The sequence below is a fragment of the Homalodisca vitripennis genome, chromosome 6, assembly GCF_021130785.1.
Source record: "Homalodisca vitripennis isolate AUS2020 chromosome 6, UT_GWSS_2.1, whole genome shotgun sequence".
Classification (NCBI taxonomy): domain Eukaryota; kingdom Metazoa; phylum Arthropoda; class Insecta; order Hemiptera; family Cicadellidae; genus Homalodisca; species Homalodisca vitripennis.
The window spans coordinates 96,662,905-96,687,034 of record NC_060212.1 but is presented as its reverse complement, the minus strand read 5'-3'; the positions used below and the strand labels follow the sequence as shown (position 1 = coordinate 96,687,034).

At 32.1% G+C, this 24,130-nt stretch overlaps 1 protein-coding gene across 3 annotated transcripts in view; it reads left to right on the top strand.

Moving 5' to 3' along the window:
• LOC124364587 (rho-associated protein kinase 2) overlaps positions 1 to 24,130 on the top strand; it is a 71,640-nt gene that overhangs the window by 928 nt on the left and 46,582 nt on the right. For all 3 annotated transcript variants that reach the window (XM_046820169.1, XM_046820167.1, XM_046820168.1), the window contains exons 2-8: positions 8,535 to 8,657; positions 12,114 to 12,195; positions 14,202 to 14,302; positions 15,661 to 15,720; positions 16,145 to 16,280; positions 19,245 to 19,362; positions 22,991 to 23,075. In XM_046820169.1, coding sequence (XP_046676125.1) covers positions 8,556 to 8,657; positions 12,114 to 12,195; positions 14,202 to 14,302; positions 15,661 to 15,720; positions 16,145 to 16,280; positions 19,245 to 19,362; positions 22,991 to 23,075 — 684 coding nt within the window. In that variant the 5' untranslated portion in view covers positions 8,535 to 8,555. The remainder of the gene's footprint in view (positions 1 to 8,534; positions 8,658 to 12,113; positions 12,196 to 14,201; positions 14,303 to 15,660; positions 15,721 to 16,144; positions 16,281 to 19,244; positions 19,363 to 22,990; positions 23,076 to 24,130) is intronic.

The window sequence follows — 24,130 nt, the reverse complement described above, 5'->3', positions numbered from 1 at the left end:
GGCCATGTTTATTTTGTACTTGTAAGAGAAATAGTGATACCATATGTCTAGATTATAGGCACATAAATAGGGTATAACAGGAGAATTAAAAATGCTTTTATTCTCTTAAGTGTGTAGGTAACTCCTTATAAAATATGGTTACATTTAAGTATCTATTTAATAAAACCATTTTGTGCTGAGTTTTATTTGCTTTCAAAACATGTAGCACGGTTATGTAGGCTTGACGTAATGTATATATGCCCTGCCCTTCAAATGTAATATAGATTTGATTGAAAAATACTAATGCTGAAAAACTATGTAAATGTCAGTTGCTTAATACATAGAGTAGGCTGTATAGAAATGTTTTGATAGATGATACGTCTATTCTTTGCATTATACTATTTAAACAGTGATCTACTAACAATTGAATGGCTGCAGTATAATAAGAGGCCACCACCACCACAATAGGATCATGTTTATGATTATCTAAATAATAGTTTAGATGATCATAAATATGATTCTATTGTGGTGGTGACCTCTTATTATACTGTAGCCAATTGAATTAAAAGAGACTATCAATGCCTAATAACTGGGAGGATTAGCCTGACTACATGAAAAAATATCCCAGTGTTCATCGAATTGCATCCATTGTTATATGTTACAAAAACTATAACGCTACTTTTCGATGATTTAAATCATCCATCTTCTTCAGGTTTAAAAATCCTACTTAAGTAGGGTTCTTTATTAATAAAGAAAACAAATCACAAACAAAAAAGTGCAGCAATGGACTTTCACTCAAAGGTATAATTAAATGATAACTGACCAATACAAAAATGGCATAAAATCCAGACTGGAGAGAATGGACCCTAGTGATGTCACTGCATGGGAGATAAGAACACAAACACAACACACCCGAACTAGCGAACGTGGAATACGTGTTATACTTTTTGTAAACTATAACAGTGGCAAATTTCAGATATCTAAAATCACCTATTATCATAAACAAACTTTAAAAAAAGTAATGGATAATGTTTACAATATAGCCATGTTATTAAAGAGCAACTTATAACAGTTTTTTATAATAGTATACTTTTATTTGCAGAAGGTATTTTCAGGCGGTTACAAACTATACAGTGCACAAAAAAGTGTTTTAATTTTAGTTTATATCTTAATTATTCCATCGATCTAGGGGACTTGGAGGAATTAGGGTTTCTAAGGTGAGTGAGGATAACAAACTAAGTAGGGGTGGTAAAAGAGGAGGGGATAACTGGGTTGTTAACATTCACCCGAGAATTTAAGTGGGAGGAACAGGTCTACCATCTGTATTTGAATATAGTTTAAAGTTTTTCAGCACTTTTTCAATTTTGGTTATACTTTCTATCTCTATGGTAATTTTATTTATCATTTGTACCTCCAAAGTGAAGATAATTTATTATTTTTCCTTTGTTATATCAGTATGGTTTGCTATTGCATAAGTTCTGTGGTTATCTAGACATTGTTTTTCTTATTGGTTAAATTAGGTTGTGTAATCATTTACATAAATCTTCTTGTGATACTAGTGAGTGATCTTTTTCTGCACATCCAATGTAAAATTCGTGAATACTTTACTTACTTTTAAGATACTATAGAATTACTGCTGTATCAGAATGGACAGAAAAGACGTACGTTGTTTTCTTTTACTTTGTGATGGGAGTTTTAATGCTTTTTGTACTTCTACAGGAGGCTATTGTTGGTCATTACCCAACTACGTAGAGTAAAATGGTTAGGTGAGTTTGTAAATTTTTAGTTTTGAAGCAAAAGTGATCAGCCTTATGGAGTTTTTTATTTTGAAACGGTACTATCTCAAGAGAATTTTTCATTTGTCACCATCAGCATTATGCAGCACTGAAGGGCCATATCCTGTATTGATGACTGGAGGGATTATCGTTCAATTACTAGGTCCTATTTAAAAGTTGAAAATAATATTTGGCCTTTCTGAAATTGAATTGTTTCTGTTTATTATTTAAATTTACTTTTTAGACATTTTTCTTATGAAAAAACGACAAATTATGTGAAGTGGCTAAAGTAAACATTTACCCAAGAAATTACATCTGTCACACATATGGACATTCATTGTTTGGTGAAACCTCCTGGCAATTTGGTGAACTATTTCATATTGTGACTGAAATATGTCATTTATCAGTTGGTTGGTGTTTGACATCGAAAGACAGACAAGGCAAAGACAGAGAAAATATTTACAAAATGAGCATCTTTAATCTCGGCTCAGTTTGTTTGATATTCACCCCTGTTGTTACGTAATGTATTTTTCCATAGTTTTATTGTTGTTTTGTATTTTTAATAGTAGTTGTTTGTTTAATACGATGTAATAAGAAATAGTTTTCAGAGCCAAGTTTGTAACTATTTTCTAGCATTCTGTATGAACCTTATAAAGTATGCATTTTTGTATGTTGTAAAAGGATATTTTGGACATTTGGCATTTTTATGTTTTACGCAATGTTAACACTACATTTTAAGGATTGAGATCTAACCTTTTCCTCGGGTGTATTAAACTTAATACATAAACATGTACTTAAAACCTACAACATTTGGCAATGGACTGTAACTTAAATAAGTGGTACCTATTATACCTGACAACAGCTTGAAGAGCAACTAGGAGAAAATGAACTTAGGCATTGTAACTTCACAGAAGTCACTTCCAAAGAAAGTGGGACTCTAATTAGGAAATCGCTGTCAGCATTTCTCCTGCGGTGTCACAGCGTATCATGTGAAACAGTGACACAGGAAGGCGATGGTCGGAAGGGTAAAGACATCCTCCTCTGGCCCTATGTTTTGGCCTTGGACCTCTATGTCATGGTGTGTGTATGAATTTTGTTAGTGTTTGAGGTTTGTTTGATGTTGTGATATCGGCTGAGTCAGATTATACTTGTGGGTTTTGACTGAAAAAAACAGTGCAGGTAGTATTCAAAAACAAGAACACAGATAAAGGAATAACTGCCATTGGCTGTAAAACTATCATAAAGTACCTTGGTATAGTAATTGACTCCAGTATTGAAAGCTACATGTGGACCAACAGTGCAAAAACTTCTGTTCAAGAACCTTTTCATACAAAGACAAACAATTATGTGTACTCCAGAGACAACAATAACTGCCCATTTTGCCTTTCTTGACACTCAGGTATATCGTTTAGTTTTGGTTTAGTTTCTTGAGGGGGAACAAATTTAGAAAGTCCCAATTCAACACAAGAGAGCTGTTACATGTCTGGCAGGTGTTAGGTACCAAGGTAGCTGCAGGGCAGCATTTATTGAACCTAACATTCTAACTGTTGGGGCAATTTATACAGGGTGTCCCGTAACTCTCAGGACAAAGGTATACCACGTTATTGCTCAGGTCATTACAGCCTTATTTCACCATATGAACATGGTTCTTCGATGCTTTGAGCTACCGTTTCCAAGAACCTCAATATGGGCCATATCTTGTCATTGTATATCTGCTCTAAATCAGTTATTTATTATTCAATTTAAATAATTTTGGTGTCATTTGATGTGTGATAAAATACTCTAAAAACTGCTATTCTTGCAATTCTTGAGAAATTGAGTTTTTAACATATTCAAAGATTAAAAGTTTTAATAACTGCTATTTTGAAAATACTAAAGATAATTTCATTACATCTTTTCAGTAACTGGTCTTGTTATTATAAACATTTGAGCCAAATTTGGTGTAATTTATTTTATTAGTTTTTAAGATATTAATTTTTTTATAAAAAAACACATATAGACAGATAAATGGGGAACTAAGCATCAGAGAGACCCATGTTCATATGGTGAAATATGTTTGTCTTGACCTGAGCAATAACGTGGTATATCTTTTTCAAGAGAGTTATGGGGCACTCAGGACAGTAACTCAGTTACTATATATTCACACAATCTTTACATCAGAGACATTGAGACATTCACCACTATAACACAAAACATGTCCCAAATTTTGTTCTACCATCCCATCACCTTAGTTTGTACATCAAAGAACCAATGTATGCTGGAACAACCTACTGCCACAATAACTGAGGAAATCAGCACAACAGCTTGTACCGAATGGACGAAACACATGGGGTTTGGATACTGCTGAGGTTGTAGTAATGAATACTCGATTTGCAAAGTTTACTTATATGTTTAACCTGTTGACGAGTGCGCACGGCATTTGCCGTGCCCCTATGACGGTCCATACTGAGTGACTCATTGACCAGTGACAGACTGTTAGGGAGTAAAACAAAAAAAACTTTTAAATGTTAATAAACTTGTTTATTATAGTTTAAATGTATATAAAAATACATTGTAGATTGTTAAAAGCAATATCCTTGTTTTAAAACTTTGCTAATATGTGATACTGCTCAAAACAAGGATATATACAAAGGGCGACCACATGTTGAACATTCATAGCTGGTTTCTTTTCTTCTTTGTCCAGTTCGAGTAGTGTGTTTGCATGCACACATAGCACTGCCTGAGTAGTTTTCGCTTCTTTGGGTTATTCTGGGGGAGTGGCCTTATAAAATGGCGACCTTGGAGGCGTAGCGGGTCTTGTGTCCCGCCTCCGTAAAATAGTTTTTTAAATTATCACCAGGTACCACCACGATACAGGACTAGCAACGCTGTACAGAGACACTATTAGGAACAACTGAAAAGTTCCAAAAATCTCTGCTAGACGTCACAGTAAGTCAGTGAGAACGAATTGACAGTCATTAGTCTGCAACGGAAAATGCCGTGCCTCCTCATACGGGACCAAACGGCAAATGCCGTGCGCACTCATTTGGGTATGTTTTGCTGCACTCGTCAACAGGTTAATTGTGGCAAATAAATATAAAAGCACCACTTCTAGATGTTAAAAATAACATAATGTATTGCCACGTTGCTGCCAAATAGAGTGATAATGAACTAAATGATATCATGGTGGTGGACCTAATGGTTCCAATGTTCTTTGGGAATTTTGTATACGAACTTATTAATTATTAAACCTTTAAAATTAACTTCTCTTCACGTTGATGTCGACTTACAAGTGCGGGCGTCAGCATCTTGACTCGACATTAGTGAAGATTACTAGATTGGAAATCTAAAAGCACTTGAAGTTGTAATCAGAGACTTGAATTTGAAATCAGAGACTCGGTTGAACTCGCCTAAAACAAAATCACGACGGTATCAGCCATTTATCGAGACAACTTAACCTTTCCAGCGTTATTGACGCGGATCCGCGGAGGGCCACTACAAGCTCAAAACGTTATTGCCGTGGTTCCGCGTTTTTGCATTCTTTATTTTCTTACTGCTATGTTAGTTGAATATTTTGCCTCTAGATGGTTCTAGTAGTCATGCGACATACAGACGGGTTGCCCTGCCTCGAATTCTATTACAATGGGAGTGGCAGTGGCTACTAATTGGCCAAACACTCTAGCGCCTTTCACAAAGTCATTGACGGGAGCTCCCGTCAAGGCATCTAACCAGTTAGTTAGTGAGAAGCGTCCGGAACACACACATGTATTTCGGTTATCGCTAATTTTCTGTTGTGTCCTATTCTTTTTAAAGTAAATTATTAATATTATAAACAGCAGTGTCCAGTGTTTATTTAGTGTTTTTTTTACCATTATTCGTGTGCAATGGCGAATCTAGACGATTCGGAATTTGAAGGTTTGGTAATTCTGAGCAATTACTTGGTCAACCCCAAACTTTTTCATATTTTACTACGGTCATAAGGATGTTCTCAGAAAGCAAGAAATATAATTCAAGCCCCGCAAGGCCGTTCTACAGGTTGCCGAGCGATAATAAGGTTCAAAGTCCACGCGATAACAGTGGCTTGCGGGAGATGCGCGGAATGCCAGTTGTGACAGCCCGCCGTAAACACTCTTTGTCTACTTTTGTATTTTTCTAATATTATTAATTAGTAATATAGTATACGTTTATCTGTAAAACTGTGTTTCATTCCCCTACTTACTGAATAAATGATAAAAAAATTAGTGACAACTATTCTGCTATTCTACAATATTTTCAAAAGTTAAAAATTAGCCCAGGAAATCCAAAAAGGGCTAAACAAGTTTTATTTACCGTTAAATAACTCTATTTTGACATACAGAAACAAGAATAAATTTAATTTTACACATTGGAAATTAAAAAAAAATTGTAACTTAATCAAAGATCAGGTCCAGTTTTTCATGACGCTTAAAGGGTTAAGATTCATGACAACGTGGTCTTGTCAGAAGGACATCACCACACTATTATCCATATTAATCTGCCAAATAAAACATCAACCAAGGTAAGTTATATTCCTATTTACAACTTTATATTACATTCAAAATTAGATGTCTCGCCTGAAAGAGCTAATTTGTAATACAAAAATATAAATTTTACTTACGGACATGGTGTGCGAGAATTTGCTTGGCAGCAAGAAGGTGAGCTACAAAGTTCTCGAGAAAAAAGTTAATACATGTGCCAATTAGGTTATTAATCCGCCAAGAACATTGGATGTAACTGATATTAACTAGTAATGAGTAACAGGGTTGTGAAGATATGTATTATATAAAATACAACTAAATAACGGTACAAGCTGATTGACTGAGTGGAAGAATTCGTGACAGAAGAAACACTGAAAGAAGAGACTATTTTTAGTACTACTGATGTAATAATAAGACACATTACTTACCTCCAAGATGATGTGTATAAAAAAATATTGTCTATTTGTAAAAACCAGTGAAAATCTTAACTTTCAAAACAAATCGTATTGGAAACAGGATTGTTAGGTATCTAGAAATGTAACGGAATTGTGTTGCTTCATGATAATGCTCAGCCCCATAACACTGGTGACACTCAAACATTGATTCGACGGTTTCGTTGGGAGCAGTTCGATCATCCGCCTTACAGTCCGTTGGCAGGAACTTTCCACGAAGAGGGTATAGACAAATTGATCACCTGCTACGAGAAGTGTTTGAACATCGGTGGAAACTGTGTCGAAAAATAGTTTAAGGTTTGAGCTTCAATGTAGAAATAAAATTGTGTTGAAAAAAATTGGAGTACTTACTTTCTGAACATGTCTCGTAATATGGGAATGTACAACATACTTGGCATCAACAAGTCAAGGTGAAGTATGCTGTGTTATGTTTTCAAAAAGTACTGAAGAGTGCATAGCAGTAGACAATAGGTGATTTAGACAACTAGTGCAGATTTTTGGGATTTATTATAATCTATTTCCAATAACCTACTATGAACAGAATGTTGAAGTACAGCTTCAAAATGTGGTTCAATTTGTTTTCTAAAAGCTGTTAACTTCAAAGAATTGTTTCATTCACGTTGAAACGTGAATGAATCAAAATAATATTAAAAGTTTATCAATGGTTTTTTTATATTACACAATCACGTTTATTACTACTTAACCTTGCAAAAAATTTGCTAATTCAGTGGTTATAATTTCTTACAATATCACTCAATAACCACGATTTCTGTAAATTTTCAACGTTGAAAACAGCTTTAGAGAGTTAATTCAGAAACCGATAGAAATAACATTTAATTTTTTTTCATAAAAAGCATTTATTTATATTTTAAAGATGGTTAATACTATGAGAGATAAAGAATTTCAAGAGGTCCAAAAAAGTGGGAAATAGAATATGTACAAGTGTAACAATTGCAAGAGTTTTTTGCAAGTTTTGAAGGATACAGAGTCATGAGAAATGTGTTTAAGACACTGTATAGATGGAGGAAAACCTCTACAGATTTTAAAAGTTTTGCTGTAGTGATGCAGATGTTTACACAGTCTACAAAGAAATCTCTCAAATTATTATTTTGTCAGAGTCAGATAAGTTGTTAAAAAGATGGCAATCTTTAAATTTAAAAAGATAAGTGGACATTAAATGCTTTGAATGAAGACGGTCCAGGCAGGTTTTGTGAGTGGGTTAGGAACAAATGTGTAGCAAATTAAATGTAAAGTAATAAGTAACATTTAAAAGTGATGTATCAATTAAAGGTCTTACTGTTTTACGAAGCTAACACTACCCCAATCACAGTTGAACAGAAACCTACATTTGTTTAGTCTAACAGTGTTATGCAGTATGTACTAATTTACACCCCATACAGCTTCTTTATAAACTATCCAGTAATATTAACACAAATCAACTATGGTGGTCTTCTTTATATTAATAAGTTAGAACTTCTAAGCAACACAAGTGTGTATCCACAAGTTTTTTCATATAAGAATTTAAGGTCACATTGTTTATACATTTTTACACTCTTTGTTATTTTAAGAAGTAAACTTGAAATTGGAGTTTATGAGACTTTGTTACATAAATAAACGGTACTTTGACCAAAGGAACTAATTAATACTAACTGTGGAAATGACTAAAAGTAATATTTGTATTGTTAAAAAAATGTAACAATGAAAACTTCAAATTAAAACTGTTATTAATAACATCATTTAGGTTAAGCTGAGGTGGCTTAGTTGCTTTCTTTTAAGATTCTGCTTAAGTGAAAAGAAAACTTTATTCAGACAAATAAATGGTCATTTTACTAACAGAAGAATTTTGTCAACAGCTTTAAAAATCCACAACGAAGATGGACACCTATATTATTGATGAAGATCGAAGACGACGCCTACGACAGCTGGAGGAAAAAATTCAAGATCCTCGAAGTGTAGCAAATGTGGACTGTCTTTTGGTAGGTACAAATTGTTTAATAAATACATAAAAAGTTGAAATATTTTTTGTTTTGAAGAGGCAATGTTTAGAAAATCAAGTACCGGTAAAACGTTTAGTAAATGTTGGAGTTACAGTCTTAACTGTACAACGTCTTAACGTTGATTTTAGCCAAATAAAAATGATAGTGATTGAAACAACAAAAATATTGCTATGCATTATGAATTTAAAAGGACATACTTCTATTTTGTTTATTTTTCCATTAAGTTAATTCATTAACTTTTCACTTTAATTTAAGTTTTAACTTTACATTACATCTTGTTCTATTTACAAAAATAACATGAGTGCAATATCCATTGCAGTAATAGTCCATGTGAGTTGTATTGATAATAACATTTTTAATATATCTTAAACCTTTCTTAATCATTCACTATCCAATTTCTTTATCTAACCTGATGTATCATGTTGCCATTTCTCAAAGGTATATGCATAAAGTGCCAGGCTGTATGCTTTTAATTTTCAAGCATTTGGGGAAAAACTGTTGTTTTATGGATTATTATAATTATTGATTATAACATTGATAGTTATTGTAAAAAAATCAATTAAGTAAAGAATATGGCACGTATTCTGTTATTGTTGAGACAAAAATAAAATATGTTAAAATTTCTTTTAATTTTAGAAGTTTTATTCAAACTTTTGTAGTTTGAGAGTATTTAATATTTTTTATTTAATATAGTAAGAAATATAAAGAAACAAAATATAATGTATTTTTTAATATTTGTATGGAGGGAAACAAAACGGAAATAGAACAATGCAACAGTACATACAATTTCACTTGAAAATGCAGGGTTTAAAAAATGTTTTTTGTTAACCCTGGAACTGGCCATCATTTTTCCCAAAATGGCAGGCACTTTTTTGGTGATTTTGTAAGGGTTTTGTATTTTAATCACTGCTCATCTATTTTTTAAGATACAAACATTTTAAAAAACATCAATGTCTTTAGAAATAAATGCAGTTTCCCCAAAAAATATTAAAGTTTGAATCATTGAATATATTTTTATTTTTTTTACAGATTAACGTAAAAATATTAGTAAAGAATAAATTTTTCTCAAAATGTATAGCACCCTCTCAGGTAATATGAAAGTTTTTAGAATAATTCTAAAATATACAAAAGTTTCTTATATACCTCAATTACAAATTACAAAAAAATATTTAGGTAAAAGAAGTTTATTGGTACTTTTGGATAATATATCTATAAAAATTACAAAATCTGAAAAAAGTTTTGTATAGCACTATTATGTATATACCATAGTGACATTTTGGAATCTATTGGATGAACAAATATTTTTTTCTAAGAGATAAATATATGTAGAAGAGAAAAATATGATATTTATAGAAGTTTACATTGTATAAGATATTTTTATATGGCAAACAAATTTTTTTTCTATTTTTACAAAAGTCAAAATTGTGAAATAAATGCCTAACTTTTTTTAGCTAACAATTTCTTTTCATCCAAAATTATTTATAAAAGATAGAACGTTTCTTGAAGTTTACAAAAATGTACAACAATGTATTTTTATCTCTATTATTTTTTTGTTAAAAAAAATAAAACGAGCGATGGTCATAGAAATAAAACGCTAATACCTTCAGAAAAAGTAAAAAAAAAAATTTACTTTTATAATAAATACCTTTGCATAAATTTAAATCAAAATTTTATTTTAATTAAAATTAAATTTGTCTACAAAATAATAAAACACTGAACCTACGTGAACATAGGCTTATTTTCAGTTTCACAAAAATCCAACCTATTCGCTAAAAAAACTTAACCTAACCTCTACATTTTTCACTTCACTAATTAAAAACAAAAACAATAAACAAACTTTTATTTATACACACTAAATAACGAGAAGTCTAAAATATCCAAATAAATAGCAAGCAATACACTAATACCGGCAATGACGTAATAACAACAAAGAAATCAACACGGCAAACCAATGCGATGCGTTGTTCTTCTCTACTGGCTGAGTCGGTGATTGCGCAACAGAACAAAAATAAAATACTAGTTCATAGTCTTCGTTGTCTATTATACTGTTTGCTTAGAGCAATTCTTCTTCTTTGTTTTGATATGATTTTCACTATTTCCAGACAACGATAAAGTAACAAAAATAACAAAATTTATAATGAAGCTATTTTCTACGCATTGGGGCATTTTGAGATTTTACAAAACTCGAGCTTTTCAAACGCTTATTTTATAAACATTTATTTTCCTACTGGCTATTGAAAAGATGTTTCTGAAAGCCAAGAATACACTGTTTTCAATGACGACACTTACGATCGTGTAGAACGTAAACTCACGACAGGGAATTTTTACAAACATACGGTAATTTTAGCGTGTTTCGGAAATTACGCAAACAAATGGCGATCGGAAATGCGAACATCCAAGTTTAGAATTTTTATAATGAAAGATTTAACTTAACTATAGAGCGTTTTATGGTATAATATGAAACCTTGAATCTTTATCTTTATATTTTACGTATGTTTTACTTCAAACAAAGTTAAAAATAGACTTGCTGTGAGAGATCATATTACAACATAGTTAATGGCGTCGAAAATAGCTTAGTGCCATTTTGAAACTGTAGTTAATGCGTCGATAATCGCTTAAAGCCAGTTGCAGGAGATAAACACAAATAATAATTTTATTTACTTGTGTATTTTTTCGTGATTTTGAGTTTTTTGAGTGAAATAAAATATTTATGTTGAGGCATTTTCGTCTATGACTTGTAAAGTACTATCCTTGTTGACAATGCTTCAATTTCTCAAATTACTTCAATTAAAAAGTGTGTACTAGAATGAGTTACTAGGGAAAAGTGTGTTATTAAGTTCTAAATACCTTTTTTATAACGTTATGTAATTAAATTATTAAAGTAATAATAATTTACTTTGTCAATGCTTTTTTTATACATCATGCATTCATTGTCATTTATAAATCATGCTACTTTCGACCACTAGCTTAGCTATCAGAAGTAAATGTAATCATAATTCATTGAAAGAATAAACGAAATACAATAAAGAATTATTTTTTTATATATTTCAGTAGTTTGGAACCTATCGAATATGACCATGTGGTGAAATGATCAGAATAATGTAATTAGGTATTGTAGAGAAAAAGATTATTGAGAATTATAGTCCATCTAGAAAATAATTGGGATGCTATACTCTGCAGGCTTATTTCTATCCAAGTTCCTCCAAAAGAACAATATAAATTAAATCTTGGAGGATTATCAGTAAGCTTGAATATTTTTGTGTCTGTTAAAGAGCATAATCAAATAAGATTAATGTCTTCTTAAGGAAAAGGAGATTTTTCAATTCCTTTTGTTGACTATGTTAGCCAGCTAATTCCTTTAGGAACATGATTGCAAAAATGTTATGATTGTGTAATATATTAGAGTTTTGCTAACTTTGTGTAATACTATTACAGGATACAGTTCAAGCCCTGGTCTCCGATTGTGACCATCCCGCTGTCAAGCGTATGAAGAATGTTGAAGCTTACATGCAAAGATGTGAGTACAGTTAGTCTTTGTGTTTTTTTTCTTTTTTACAATACTCACATTGATGTTTGTTTGGTTATACTGTAAACTAAGTATAAACCCTTCCCACGCTGTAGATGGATATATTAGAATCGCAGACTCTTTGACTAAAACGCCAAATACAATTTTATCCGATATTATAGATTATGTCTCTTGGAGAGTTTTTTAGTTCGCAAAAGGCCTTCGAAATGCCTGGTGTACGCTCTGTGCTTATCGCGGTTGCCAAGGAAGTGTTTATAAACAACTTTCACGCAGCGGCAGTGGAACACTGAGTGTCCTTTGTCTAACTTCGACAGTCTGCTCACCAGTTCTGCATCTACTACAGTGCCATAACCAAACATATCCGTGGCGTGTATTACTGCTTTCTCGGTAGTCACGAGTGCACGCTTCTACTACATATTCGTTATTGGGTCAATCAATATGAAGTGGTCTAATGAGGGTTGTTTGACTATTTTTAAATATTTCCATTTTTTATATATTTTTACCATACTCATAAGAGGTTAAAAAATTATTTTAAAATAATTTATCTTTTACCGTTTATGCATGGCAGCCATTTTTGTTTACGGGAATCTTGTGATTTTTAGCTTTGTAGAAATTAGCGTTAAATTGATTATCACTGGATTGGATTATGCTAAAGCTTCCAAACCAACACCATTCTTTTCAGAAAGATCTCTTCTACAATACTTGTTATCTTATTCATAGCTCTAAAAGCAAATTTTAACTCCCAAAATCGTCCCCAAAGTTAAGTATTGAAATTTGGCAAATTTCACTATTTGGAAGCTTAAAAAACAAAGAAGGGATGATTTATCACAGTTCAAATTTTTTGTTCAGTTAGATAGCATAACTTACTAATATAAAATAGAGTTTTAGTCTTAAAACATGCTTCCTTAATTTGTTGTAAATTTTTAAAAATTGTCTTTTTTGACATTTTTTAAAGTTTAAAGCTCTATATCTCTGGTGGGACATGATATAAAAATCTGATTTTTGCACAGCATGTACATATTATATATGGTGCTTAGGTAGTGTATAAATTTGAACTTGATATTTGGCTCTGAGCAAAGTTATGAAAAAACAGATTTTCGCCAATTTTAATATTATGCGAGTAACATAACACAAACAAGTTACCAGGTCTAGGTTCTTCTGGTGCTTGTACTTGTACTTGTGTTGGGTACAAATATTGTAGAAGAGATCTTTCTGAAAAGAATGGTGTTGGTTTGAAAGCTCTAACATAATCCAATCCAGTGATAATCGATCTAACGCTAATGTCTACAAAGCCAAAAATAACAAGATTCTCGTAAACAAAAATGGCCGCCATACATCAATGGTGAAAGATAGAATTATTTAAAAATCATTTTTTAACCTCTTATGAGTATAGTAAAAACTTATATAAAAATTAGAATATTTAAAAATAGTCAAGCAACCAATTTAACTTTTATTGGACCACTCCATACGGATTGACCCTATTACACTTCATCGTGTAATAGTGTTGTGATTTGTTTGAAAGTTGTATCTTATCTTATTTGTTTGTATCTTGTTTTTTGTAAAATTTAATTAAATTTTTCAGTTTAAGTTGAGATTTAAAATGATTTGAAATAAACAGTTTTGTAAATAGTTCTTTTATGTTTTTATCAATAAATACACTAATTTATAGTAAAATGTCCTGTTTTATACTTTTTTTGCTTTTACCTTTTATAATTTTGTTATAATAAAAATTAGCTTTGAACTTAAAGAAACAAAAAATTTTACTTGTCTTGGTATTATAGGAAAGTTAATGGATTTATTAGTGGCGTATGAAGGGTTAATTATATTAGGAAATGAGTATTGTTAAAAGAAAACTGAGAAACGTTGCATTAGTAATGATAGCAGTAACTTCACTTTATGTTCACTTTCACAAGCTGTCTCGCAAAGGAACAAGTGGTAATCAGTTTTCTAGTATCTGGTTGTAATACTAACATTTTATGATTATTATTTTGTTCTAGATGACAACGTTGCTTCAGACATTTGTAAATTGCGTATGAAAACAGACGACTTCACTTTAATCAAAGTGATAGGAAGAGGAGCATTCGGTGAAGTGCAGTTGGTAAGTTTAAATCTAGTAATTGTTGGAAGTACGCTAGTGAAAAGTACACACATTTTGTTAGAAATCATCTATTACATTATATTTTATTTATGGATGGTTTAACACACCAACTTTTGGCTGGATATCGTCATACTTACTCCATGAGCTGAAACATTTTTATTCTTATAAAAAACCCAAGTCATCAAAACTTTGCAGGCATGTTTTTTGTTACATAACATTTTTACACAGGTTTTTGTGTATGCCTATAGGAGCCCATATATAAAAGCAATTTTCCTGTCCTGTCCTATGGGCTATAGGTGTTATTTATGCCACCAATGTATTTTAAATAGTAAACAGTTAATTGCACACTTATGTATAAGTGATGTACTGAAGCTCATGATACAACCTTGTGCATGGACTCTAATGCCGGCTGAACTGAAACATAGTCTGACCCATGGCAAGCTTCACAAATACGAATATGAAACTGGAGAAAGTGTTACAGGCGTGGGAAATGTGAAGCAAGTACTATCCTTTGGTAACTTTTTCATTTTTCTTCACTGGATGCAAAGTAATTGCTAAAAAATCAGAGTAACGAAGCAAGTACTACTTTTTATTAACTTCACCCAATAACAACAGGAGGGTTCACTTCTGACTGGTTTTACCTTCCAGTTGAACCCACACTGGGCATTGAAAAAACCGATGTGTCACTTAAATCTTGGCAACCTTATGGATGTCCAGGAGCAGCACATAACTAACAAATTTTGACATTCTGGGGTGCAAGGGTAGTTTGATAGGTCTAGTCTACTGCGGGAGATGGCTGTTGGAGTTGATGGGGTTCGTTCCCTAAGTGTCAAAGGTTCTAGACATATGCCACCCCTTGCCTGCTTTGTCTGGAGAGACTGGTTCAGTGCTGGCTTCCCCTTCTTCCGAGGGGACATGACTTGAGATTAGAGTCCTAAATTCTTCCTCATGGATCTCGATAGGAAGCGGCCCCTACCCCGAACCTTATTCATCCTTAATATCCTGTCACTCCAGAAGCAGCGCAAAGGTTCTATTAGGACAAGGTACAATTTCTAAGCTTCTTGTCCTAAGAGAGGAAAAATATCTTCACCCAATGAAAGTAATTTAGCCATAGATAGACATGTGAGCTGTGAGCACTATTAATTCATGAACATTCTGAACTGTCTGAGACTCAGTTGTGGCTGACAGTATTGGCCTTCTTGGCTCAAAAGGGTTCATATATTTTTGTCTTGTGACTTTTAGAGTCACGTATTTGTTGTACTAGTACAGACTTTATTACTTCTATTTTGTCACACTTGTGTGGTATTTTTAATTATTAAATCTGGTTAGTATTTTTCTCAATTAATTATTGTTTTTAGGTGAGGCATAAATCAACACAGCGAGTGTATGCTATGAAACTCCTGAGCAAGTGTGAAATGGTAAGACATCAAGTTTTTCATCTTTTAATGCCTCATTCACATTGTCAGTTCTAGTTGATCTTTTAGAAATGTTGATACTGCTATTATTTCCTTATGTTGGTTCCTTTAAAAAAATCTTCCTCTTGAACAGATTTCTTTCTTAGAACAAATATGTTAGGTGTTCAAATGTTTGTTAATTTCCCATAAACTACTGTCATAAACATGAAAGATAAATAAATATTTGAAATAAAATGTAACTATTGTATATAAACCAAATCTACAGTAGATGACTAATTTGTCCAATTTATACAATATCACAACCCAAGTTACACATTTATTTATATAAGTACAGTATGATGTTTCATCGGTATCTATTAATGTAGCATGTTTTAATTCTCAAAGGAGTTGGTCGGGCTCATCATATTAACATTGACCGTTTTTTTAGATCAAGAGGTCAGATTCAGCATTTTTCTGGGAAGAGCGGGACATAATGGCTCATGCCAACTCGCAGTGGATTGTTCAGCTTCATTTTGCGTTTCAAGATCACAAGTATCTCTATATGGTCATGGACTACATGCCAGGTAATCCTTCATTTTTTCCTTCTGTTGTCTGTGAATAAGGAAAAGATGTTTAAGTTTGTGGTTTACCAACACAGCTTCTAATTATTGGTTGTTAGTTTGAATGTGTTTAAATTTAAAGGTAAAGAAAGTTTTTTTAGGTCAACCACAAGATTAATTAATATTTGTAAGAATTGTATCAGGATCAGATTTGTATTAATTTACAGTTACTAATTGAAAAACACATGATTCCGATATGGTCACAAAACAACAGACAGTGCTCTTATAGTAGTTTGACACTACTGGTCTCTGGTATTTTAAAATTAAACAACACTTGGCATACATGGAAAAATTCCTGTACAAGGTACATAGAATATTTACCAGAATATAGACAAGAATAAAGGAACAAATTATAGAATATAAAACACTGTAGGAGTGCTCTAGGCATTCAAATTATATTCAGTTGTCTATAGCTATACATTTCTGGAGAGACCAAATTCATCGGGAGTGTATTGAATACCTTCCTAGCAGATGATGTATAAGGAAACCTCATCAGAATACTTATCAAAATTAATATCTAAAAAAAATTACTCTTAGATATTTTATTTATGAACCTTTGTATAACATTTTACAAAGCTACTCAGAATTCACTATTCTATATTAAAAGAGACAAACAAGGTACGATTCCTCCAAGGCGAGCCTGTTCGGAGGATTCTAACATCATAATATAAGTAATGTTGAGCAGCAAAAGTAAATTAAGTTAAAAACACATGCCAATTTAAAAAGTAAGAACATATGCATTTAATATAACGGGACATAAATGATTACTGAGAACAATTTTAAAACCTGTATATTAAACGTTAAATTTTCAATATTATCGACTATAAACAACCATCTGTTTAGAGCTTTACCTGATTTCAGTGTGTAGTTAATTGGTCCCTTTAATTTTTTTTTAAAGTTTTTGAAGTGTAAAAATTAAGAAGAGCTATTACTGAGCCCTTACTACCTTACTACTAATGATAGATGCATTAATAGCAGTGATAGCATGTACGGCACTTGAAAACAAGTGGTTGAAATCTGCCCCCCCACAGTTTGAGGATATTATCAAACAGAATAAGGGGAAGAGTCGATACAGTACAAGGCGGACGATGGTACTGATAAGATAGTGATATGGGGTCACAGAGAGGATTTAACCCTTCCCATGCTGTAGACGGGTATATTAGAGTGGTAGACAGACCAAAACGCCAAATACAGTTATATATGATATTATAGTTTATGTCTCTTGGAGAGTTATTTAGTTTACAAAAGGCCTTTGAAATATTGGGTACATGCTCCATGCTTATTGCAGTTGCCAAGGAAGTATTTATAAACGACCTTCACTCAGTGGCAAGGGGACAGGAGTGCCCTTTGTTTAACTCTGACCGCCTGCTCATCAGTTCTACATCTCCTACAGAGCCATAACCAAACATATCCTTGGCGTGTATTACTGCTTTCTCGGTTGTCAGGAGTGTGTGTCTAAACTTTGCAGTTTAATTACATTTTACAATGAAATGAAAATTTATTTAAAATAAACAGTTTTGTAAATAGTTTTATTTTTATGAATAAATACGCTAATTTTAAGTAAAATACCCTAATTTATTTATTTTTTTTTTTGCTGTTACATTTTATAATTTAGCTTTAATAAAAATTAGCTTTGAACTTAGCCCTCGCGGTGATAATAGTATCGTCCGCCCGGGTGATATTGTCGCGAGCGCTACTATTATGTAAGCGCTTTTTGCAACGCTAATTCCTTCAACAATTCTCTTTGAAATCTAATGTTTCATATAGTGCCGTAATCATGAAATTCTGGAGTTTCTTTTATATTCTCTATGGAATCTAATAGATTGTTTTGGCGGTCGATATATCGATGTTTTTCAACCAGCTGTTTTCTGCTGTTGTTACACCCATACAGTAATGGTGTCTACTGTGTTATTGTTTTGAATTATGCTGTATTTAGTGGCAATGAATAACAATTTAGGCTCAGATCAAATCAGAGATGTTTTTAGATGATGAAATAAGTGATTTGGAAGATACTAGTGATATAGATGTGCCAGAACTTGATTCAGATGTGTCATTAGAGGATTATTCTTCTGGCAGCGGTGAGGTAAAGTTCCAAACTTTGAAGACAGAATCTTCTGAAGTAGATATTTCTCATCATACTGTAAATAATAGTGATAGTGATGAAGATGATACACCTAATCCAAATAGGCCTATTCAAGAATTTTCCAATCCCGTGTGGTTGAGAACTTATACACCAGAAGATGTCATTGATATTGAATCACAGTGAAGTTTGCTCAGAAAAAGAGATGTACATAGTCATTATTATATAGATTGAGTTTTTTGATGAATTGAGCCATACATGTGTAGTTTTTCTGAAAGTACATAAAAAGGTGAACAAAATGGCTATTCCACATTTTAATTTTTATGTGTATAATAAAGTACTTGGTTGTGAGAAATTGAAAAAACTTTTTTGCAAAAGTAAATTTGAATGTTCAGCAGAGTACAATGGGTCATCATATTAGCGTAAGTTCACTTATAGTATTATTTTCTGATTCGTTAGAATGTACAGAATAAAATGATATGCAACACAATATATTACAATACAGTTTTTGCTTTTTAAAAAATGTTTTTTTTAACATGCGCACATTTAATCAAAATATACCCATCACCATGGGTAAAAACACGTATCACCCGGAGGGTTAGAGAAACAAAATTTCTTTACTTGTCTTGGCGTTATAAGAAATCTAATGGATTTATTAGTGGTGTGTGAAGGGTTCCCTGCATTATCTCTAACTCAGATCCAAGTCCGACGTCTTAGATCTCTCGGCCATCGGCACTCCTCTCCCAACTACGCATCTACACTACCCATTTAGATCTTTCTGTAGTTTATTTAAGCAGACATTTTATATTCTCGTATGACTAACTACTACTAATTCTGCACATTTCTAGGTGGTGACTTGGTGAACTTGATGTCTAACTATGATGTGCCAGAGAACTGGGCCAAGTTTTATTGTGCTGAAGTCGTCCTGGCCCTTGATGCTATACACACTATGGGATTTGTGCATAGGTAAATTTATGATATTAATATTTTTTTATGGTCATAATAGATATTGAATTAATACAGAGCTGAGTTGCATTTAACCCTTTGAGGACTAAGGGCAGATCTGTTGTCAATAGCATTTTTCTCTTGAAGACTGCTGGGCTGATATACTGTCAGTAATAGGGACCTACAGTTTATACAAACTCTTGAATTTATTTTGCCTTTGATTGTGAATTCCATAATTTTACAAATAGCTGAAACTCCTGAAGGTTGCGGGTCACGTAATTTTATGGAATTAATGTTTTTATTTTAGCATGTTACACAAATGCCAATTTTATGTCAATCATTTATTACATAACTAGCGGACCAGGCGCGCTTCGCTGCGCATTTCAATAAGTTTCCCCGCGGCTTCGCACGCAATTTCCCGTTGAAAACAGTACACTATATTCACTTATTCATTTTTCTATCACATTCTAAACATTGCTGAGATAATTGGATAGTCGTTCCTTCGTGAGCTTCTTGGGCGCATTATGAAGGTATGTACCACATTCCTGATACTTCTGTCAAAAAAAAACAAACTAAGGTTGATTTAGTATAACATTCTTTATATTTGTAGCCAACGTAAGATAGTAAATTATATCTGTGCATTGCTCTTCTGATCAAGCATGTGAATGGACATTATTAAATGAATTAAATATTGCAGTTAAAGGTGAATTTTTACGTCCCAAATTTGAATTGTATTATCTGGATAGTAAAGTTCTATGTTTTAACAGTGATTGCAGAAACAGTTTTTTAAACAAAATTTGTCGTTTCTCTTAAGCTTACTCTATGCTTTAAAACTATTAAGTGTATAATTAAATTATATATAAATATATTTTTTTTTTGTCGCATTATATATATGTTTACAAAGAACAGCTGATTAAAAATTTGAAAAGACTCTTTCAACTTACTAATCATATGTTTGCTGCAATGCATTTGTCTTAAAAAAAAACGGGTATTTCTGTAACCAGTGGGCGGAATCCTGAATCGGGAAAGGGATATAAACCAGTATCTATAACCTTCTACAGATCAAGACGAACAAATTAAAAAAAAAATTAGCGAATCCGTCCAGCCGTTTGTGAGTGTTGCTGTTACACACGAATTAGTTTCATTTTTATATAATAGACTAGCTGTTTCCCGCGGCTTCGCACGCGTCTCTTAAGCTTTGCCGTATATTTCTTTGCCTTCAAATAGTGTTTGGATATTTTAATATATGTAAACTACTGTGTTGTAATTGCAGTTTATAATGTGCAGGCGCTTTGATAAGCTTTTATATCTTGCAGTACAGCCTGGTGGTTAGTTACATCAATGGGCATTGCGTATAAACCTTCTACATAGAAAAATACAAATTTTCATAGTGATCGGTCAATAGTTTCTGAGTCTTTATAAGGACAAACACACAAACATTCATTTTTATATATTATGATTGCAGAAACAGTTTAAACAAAATTTTTGTCGTTTCTCTTAAGCTTACTCTATGCTTTAAAACTATAAGTGTAAAGAAAATTTTTATATATAAATATATTTTTTGTTGCATTATATATGTTTACAAAGAACAGCTGATTAAAAATTTGAAAAGACTCTTTCACTTAATAACATATGTTTGCTGCAATGCATTTCTTACGGGTATTTCTGTAACCAGTGGGCGGAATCCTGAATCGGGAAAGAGATAAAAAGTATCCTATAAACCTTCTACAGATTCAAGACGAACAAATTAAAAAAAAAATTAGGCTAAAAAAAAAAAAACAAAAAAAAACAAGAAAAAAAAAAACACAAAAGAATCCGTCCAGCCGTTTGTGAGTGATGCTGTTACACACGAACAGTTTCATTTTTATATATATAGATGTGACATTAAGGTGTTGTTAGCAACAGTAATCACCACTAGAATGTATTTCATAAACTAGTTTACAAAGCAACAGCTGGCGACTTTAATTGTTTGTTTATTTTTGTTCATAAAGATAAAAAATAGCTAAAGCTGATATCATGGATTGCACAAATTTCCAACCTATATAAAAATGTATTTATGCTTTTATACTGTTTTGTGTGTAAATAAGAATAAAAAAAATTCTATAAAGAGATTATATGGTGCTCTGCATAAACAATTATTTCCAAACATTTAAGTTTATAAAACAAAAAGTTGTGACAAATATTGCCAAAGATATGATTTTTTTCTTTCTGGAACTCCTTTTGTGCATATCCCTTTTTACAATACAATAAATGTTTTTGTTAAAGGCTTCCATTTTTATGTCTCCATTAAACAATACATGTGGTTATTTTAATAACGTAAGTATTAACCCTTAGCACTCGGATGGAAATAACAGAGATCACCCAGCAGGGTGAGTTTCATTCTGAAGCCTTTTGTAGTAGTACATGCTTCTACTGACGGTGACATACCAGTTAAGTTTATTATTCTAGTATTGAATATGTATCATGGTAGATTATTGTGACCTAGGTCCTGACGGAATAAGACAAATTGAAACACTAGAATTTGATGATAGTGATAATTATTTTTATTGTTTAAATGAAAGCGACGGTGAGCAAAATGATTTACTTTATTCAACTGAATTAATTGATTACATTTGTAACTTTTGAAGTCATGTCAGTTTTTTAATTGTTTTACTATTAAAAAGTTGTTTATTCACTCTATACTACACAGTGTAGTTTGTACTTCTTAAAAATAAATACAATATGACATGAATATTTTACTAAAATTAGTATTATATTGATAATTAAATAAAACTCTTCTTTTTACATTTTTTTATGTGTAAATAAAGTTGAATTGCTTTATGAAACGATTTACTACTAATGATCACCCATAATCATGCTTACAGTTACATATAAAAACTATTATATAAGTAAAAATTGTTTTTATTAAACACACCAATTAATTTACATTATGGTCTGTTGTTTATATCAGCTCAAGTATTCAAATCTTACCATACAACAATATTATGGACATTTGAAATTTAGGCAGGTGAAGCCAGTTTGGAGCTATCCAGAAAAATAAATCCGTTCTGTCAGCTTTAAGTGGTAAGCAGAGAATTCCGACTGGTTGGGAGAACATGTAGTGGGCCTGTAGCATGGCCGCTCGATCAGAGTGGACAGCGCATCACATTGAATATCCGAGTACACTAAAAGAAAAGACTGGGCTTTGAGCGTGGCCTTCCGAGCGCTAAGGTGTAAACTGTATGTGGATACCTTGTTTAATTCTTATCAGAGCTTATGCCAGGTTAAGTTAACTTAAATATTCTTCATAGTCTCCAATTATGTAGTTATTTATTTTACTGTATAGGAAGCCATCAAGATTCTCTTAAATAAAGCGTCGTTAAAGCAACACAATAAATCACACTACTAACTCAGATTCCTTCTCACATAGTATTTCTTTTCAAGAATCATGACTTTTTCTATTTACTGATCTATTTTACGCAATTAGTTGGTAAGGTTTCAAAATAAACAATTTGCTGATAAAATAAAAATTATGATTTTAAAAAAACTTAAAAACTTTTTTCAGTAAAAGAAATAAGTTACTCCTGCAATTAAAACAGATGTTGTAATAACTCTATTTATCATTTTATTCAGGCATTTTATTTCATTGTTAAATTATTTCTGCCAACAGGGATGTAAAACCTGACAATATGCTACTTGGGAAAGATGGTCATTTGAAGTTGGCTGATTTCGGAACGTGCATGAGAATGGACTCGGTGAGTCATACCTTCTTCTGCAGTAGTAAGCAATGATTACAATAGTGATGGGCTGATAACAAAATAGCAAACTCGATTCTGAATTTGATCTTGATTCCTTTAGTATTGGTAAGTAAGAATATAGGCAGATACTAAAATATTGTATCATCATTTTAACATGTGTAATTCCAGAAATAGGACAACAGTAAACTATACACTTTAGTGTGTACCATCACTATAATTAGACTATAGAACCAAAATACTAGGCCAAAATACAACAATGGAACTCTTGTATGTAACAAATGTACAATTTACCATCTTTGACTCCGGTGAAAACATAAGAGATTTTCACAGTAAACTATAAGTAAGTTTAATTTGTGAAATCATTCATGGTAAAATATCAATATCATAATTTATTTTAAATGTAATTATTGGTCGTAATTAGTGACAGTCAAATCCAGAATTTTTGAATCAATTTGATTTTGAATTCTTTTAAATCAATTTCTGATTTAAAGGATCTTAATAACACACTTTAGCCTAAGTGTAAATAAAATCTTTACCAAACCAATTCTTACCAACTTTAAACCTTTGGAGACTGCTCGATGAAAGAAAAATCCAAGAATACTTCTCTTCAGAGACTGTGTTGGTGGCCATCATGTATACAGTCCGCGGTACAAATTCCTTAACTCTTCCAAAACATTCAACAACATTCTTTGAAAAACAAACCCTTTACTCTTGCATAAAATTTTTCAATAACTTGCCATCTGGGTTCAAGGAGGCCAACACTTCAATATCATTTAGGAGGAAGATAAAGTGCTTGTTATCTGAAAAGGAATATTATAGTACTAATTGTTTTCTAATTGATAAGGACCTTTAGTTATTTTAGAAACTAGGCTAGTTCATTTTCAATGTACACTGACGATTGTTATGCATGTAAATGTCTTCAACAATAAAATAATTTGATTTGATTTGATTTGACACTAAGATAAAAAAGGGTGTTAAAGTCTATGAGGTTTAACATCATTCTCATGGAGATTAACTCAAGGTCGTGTTACTGCGGCTCTTAACCCTCCAAC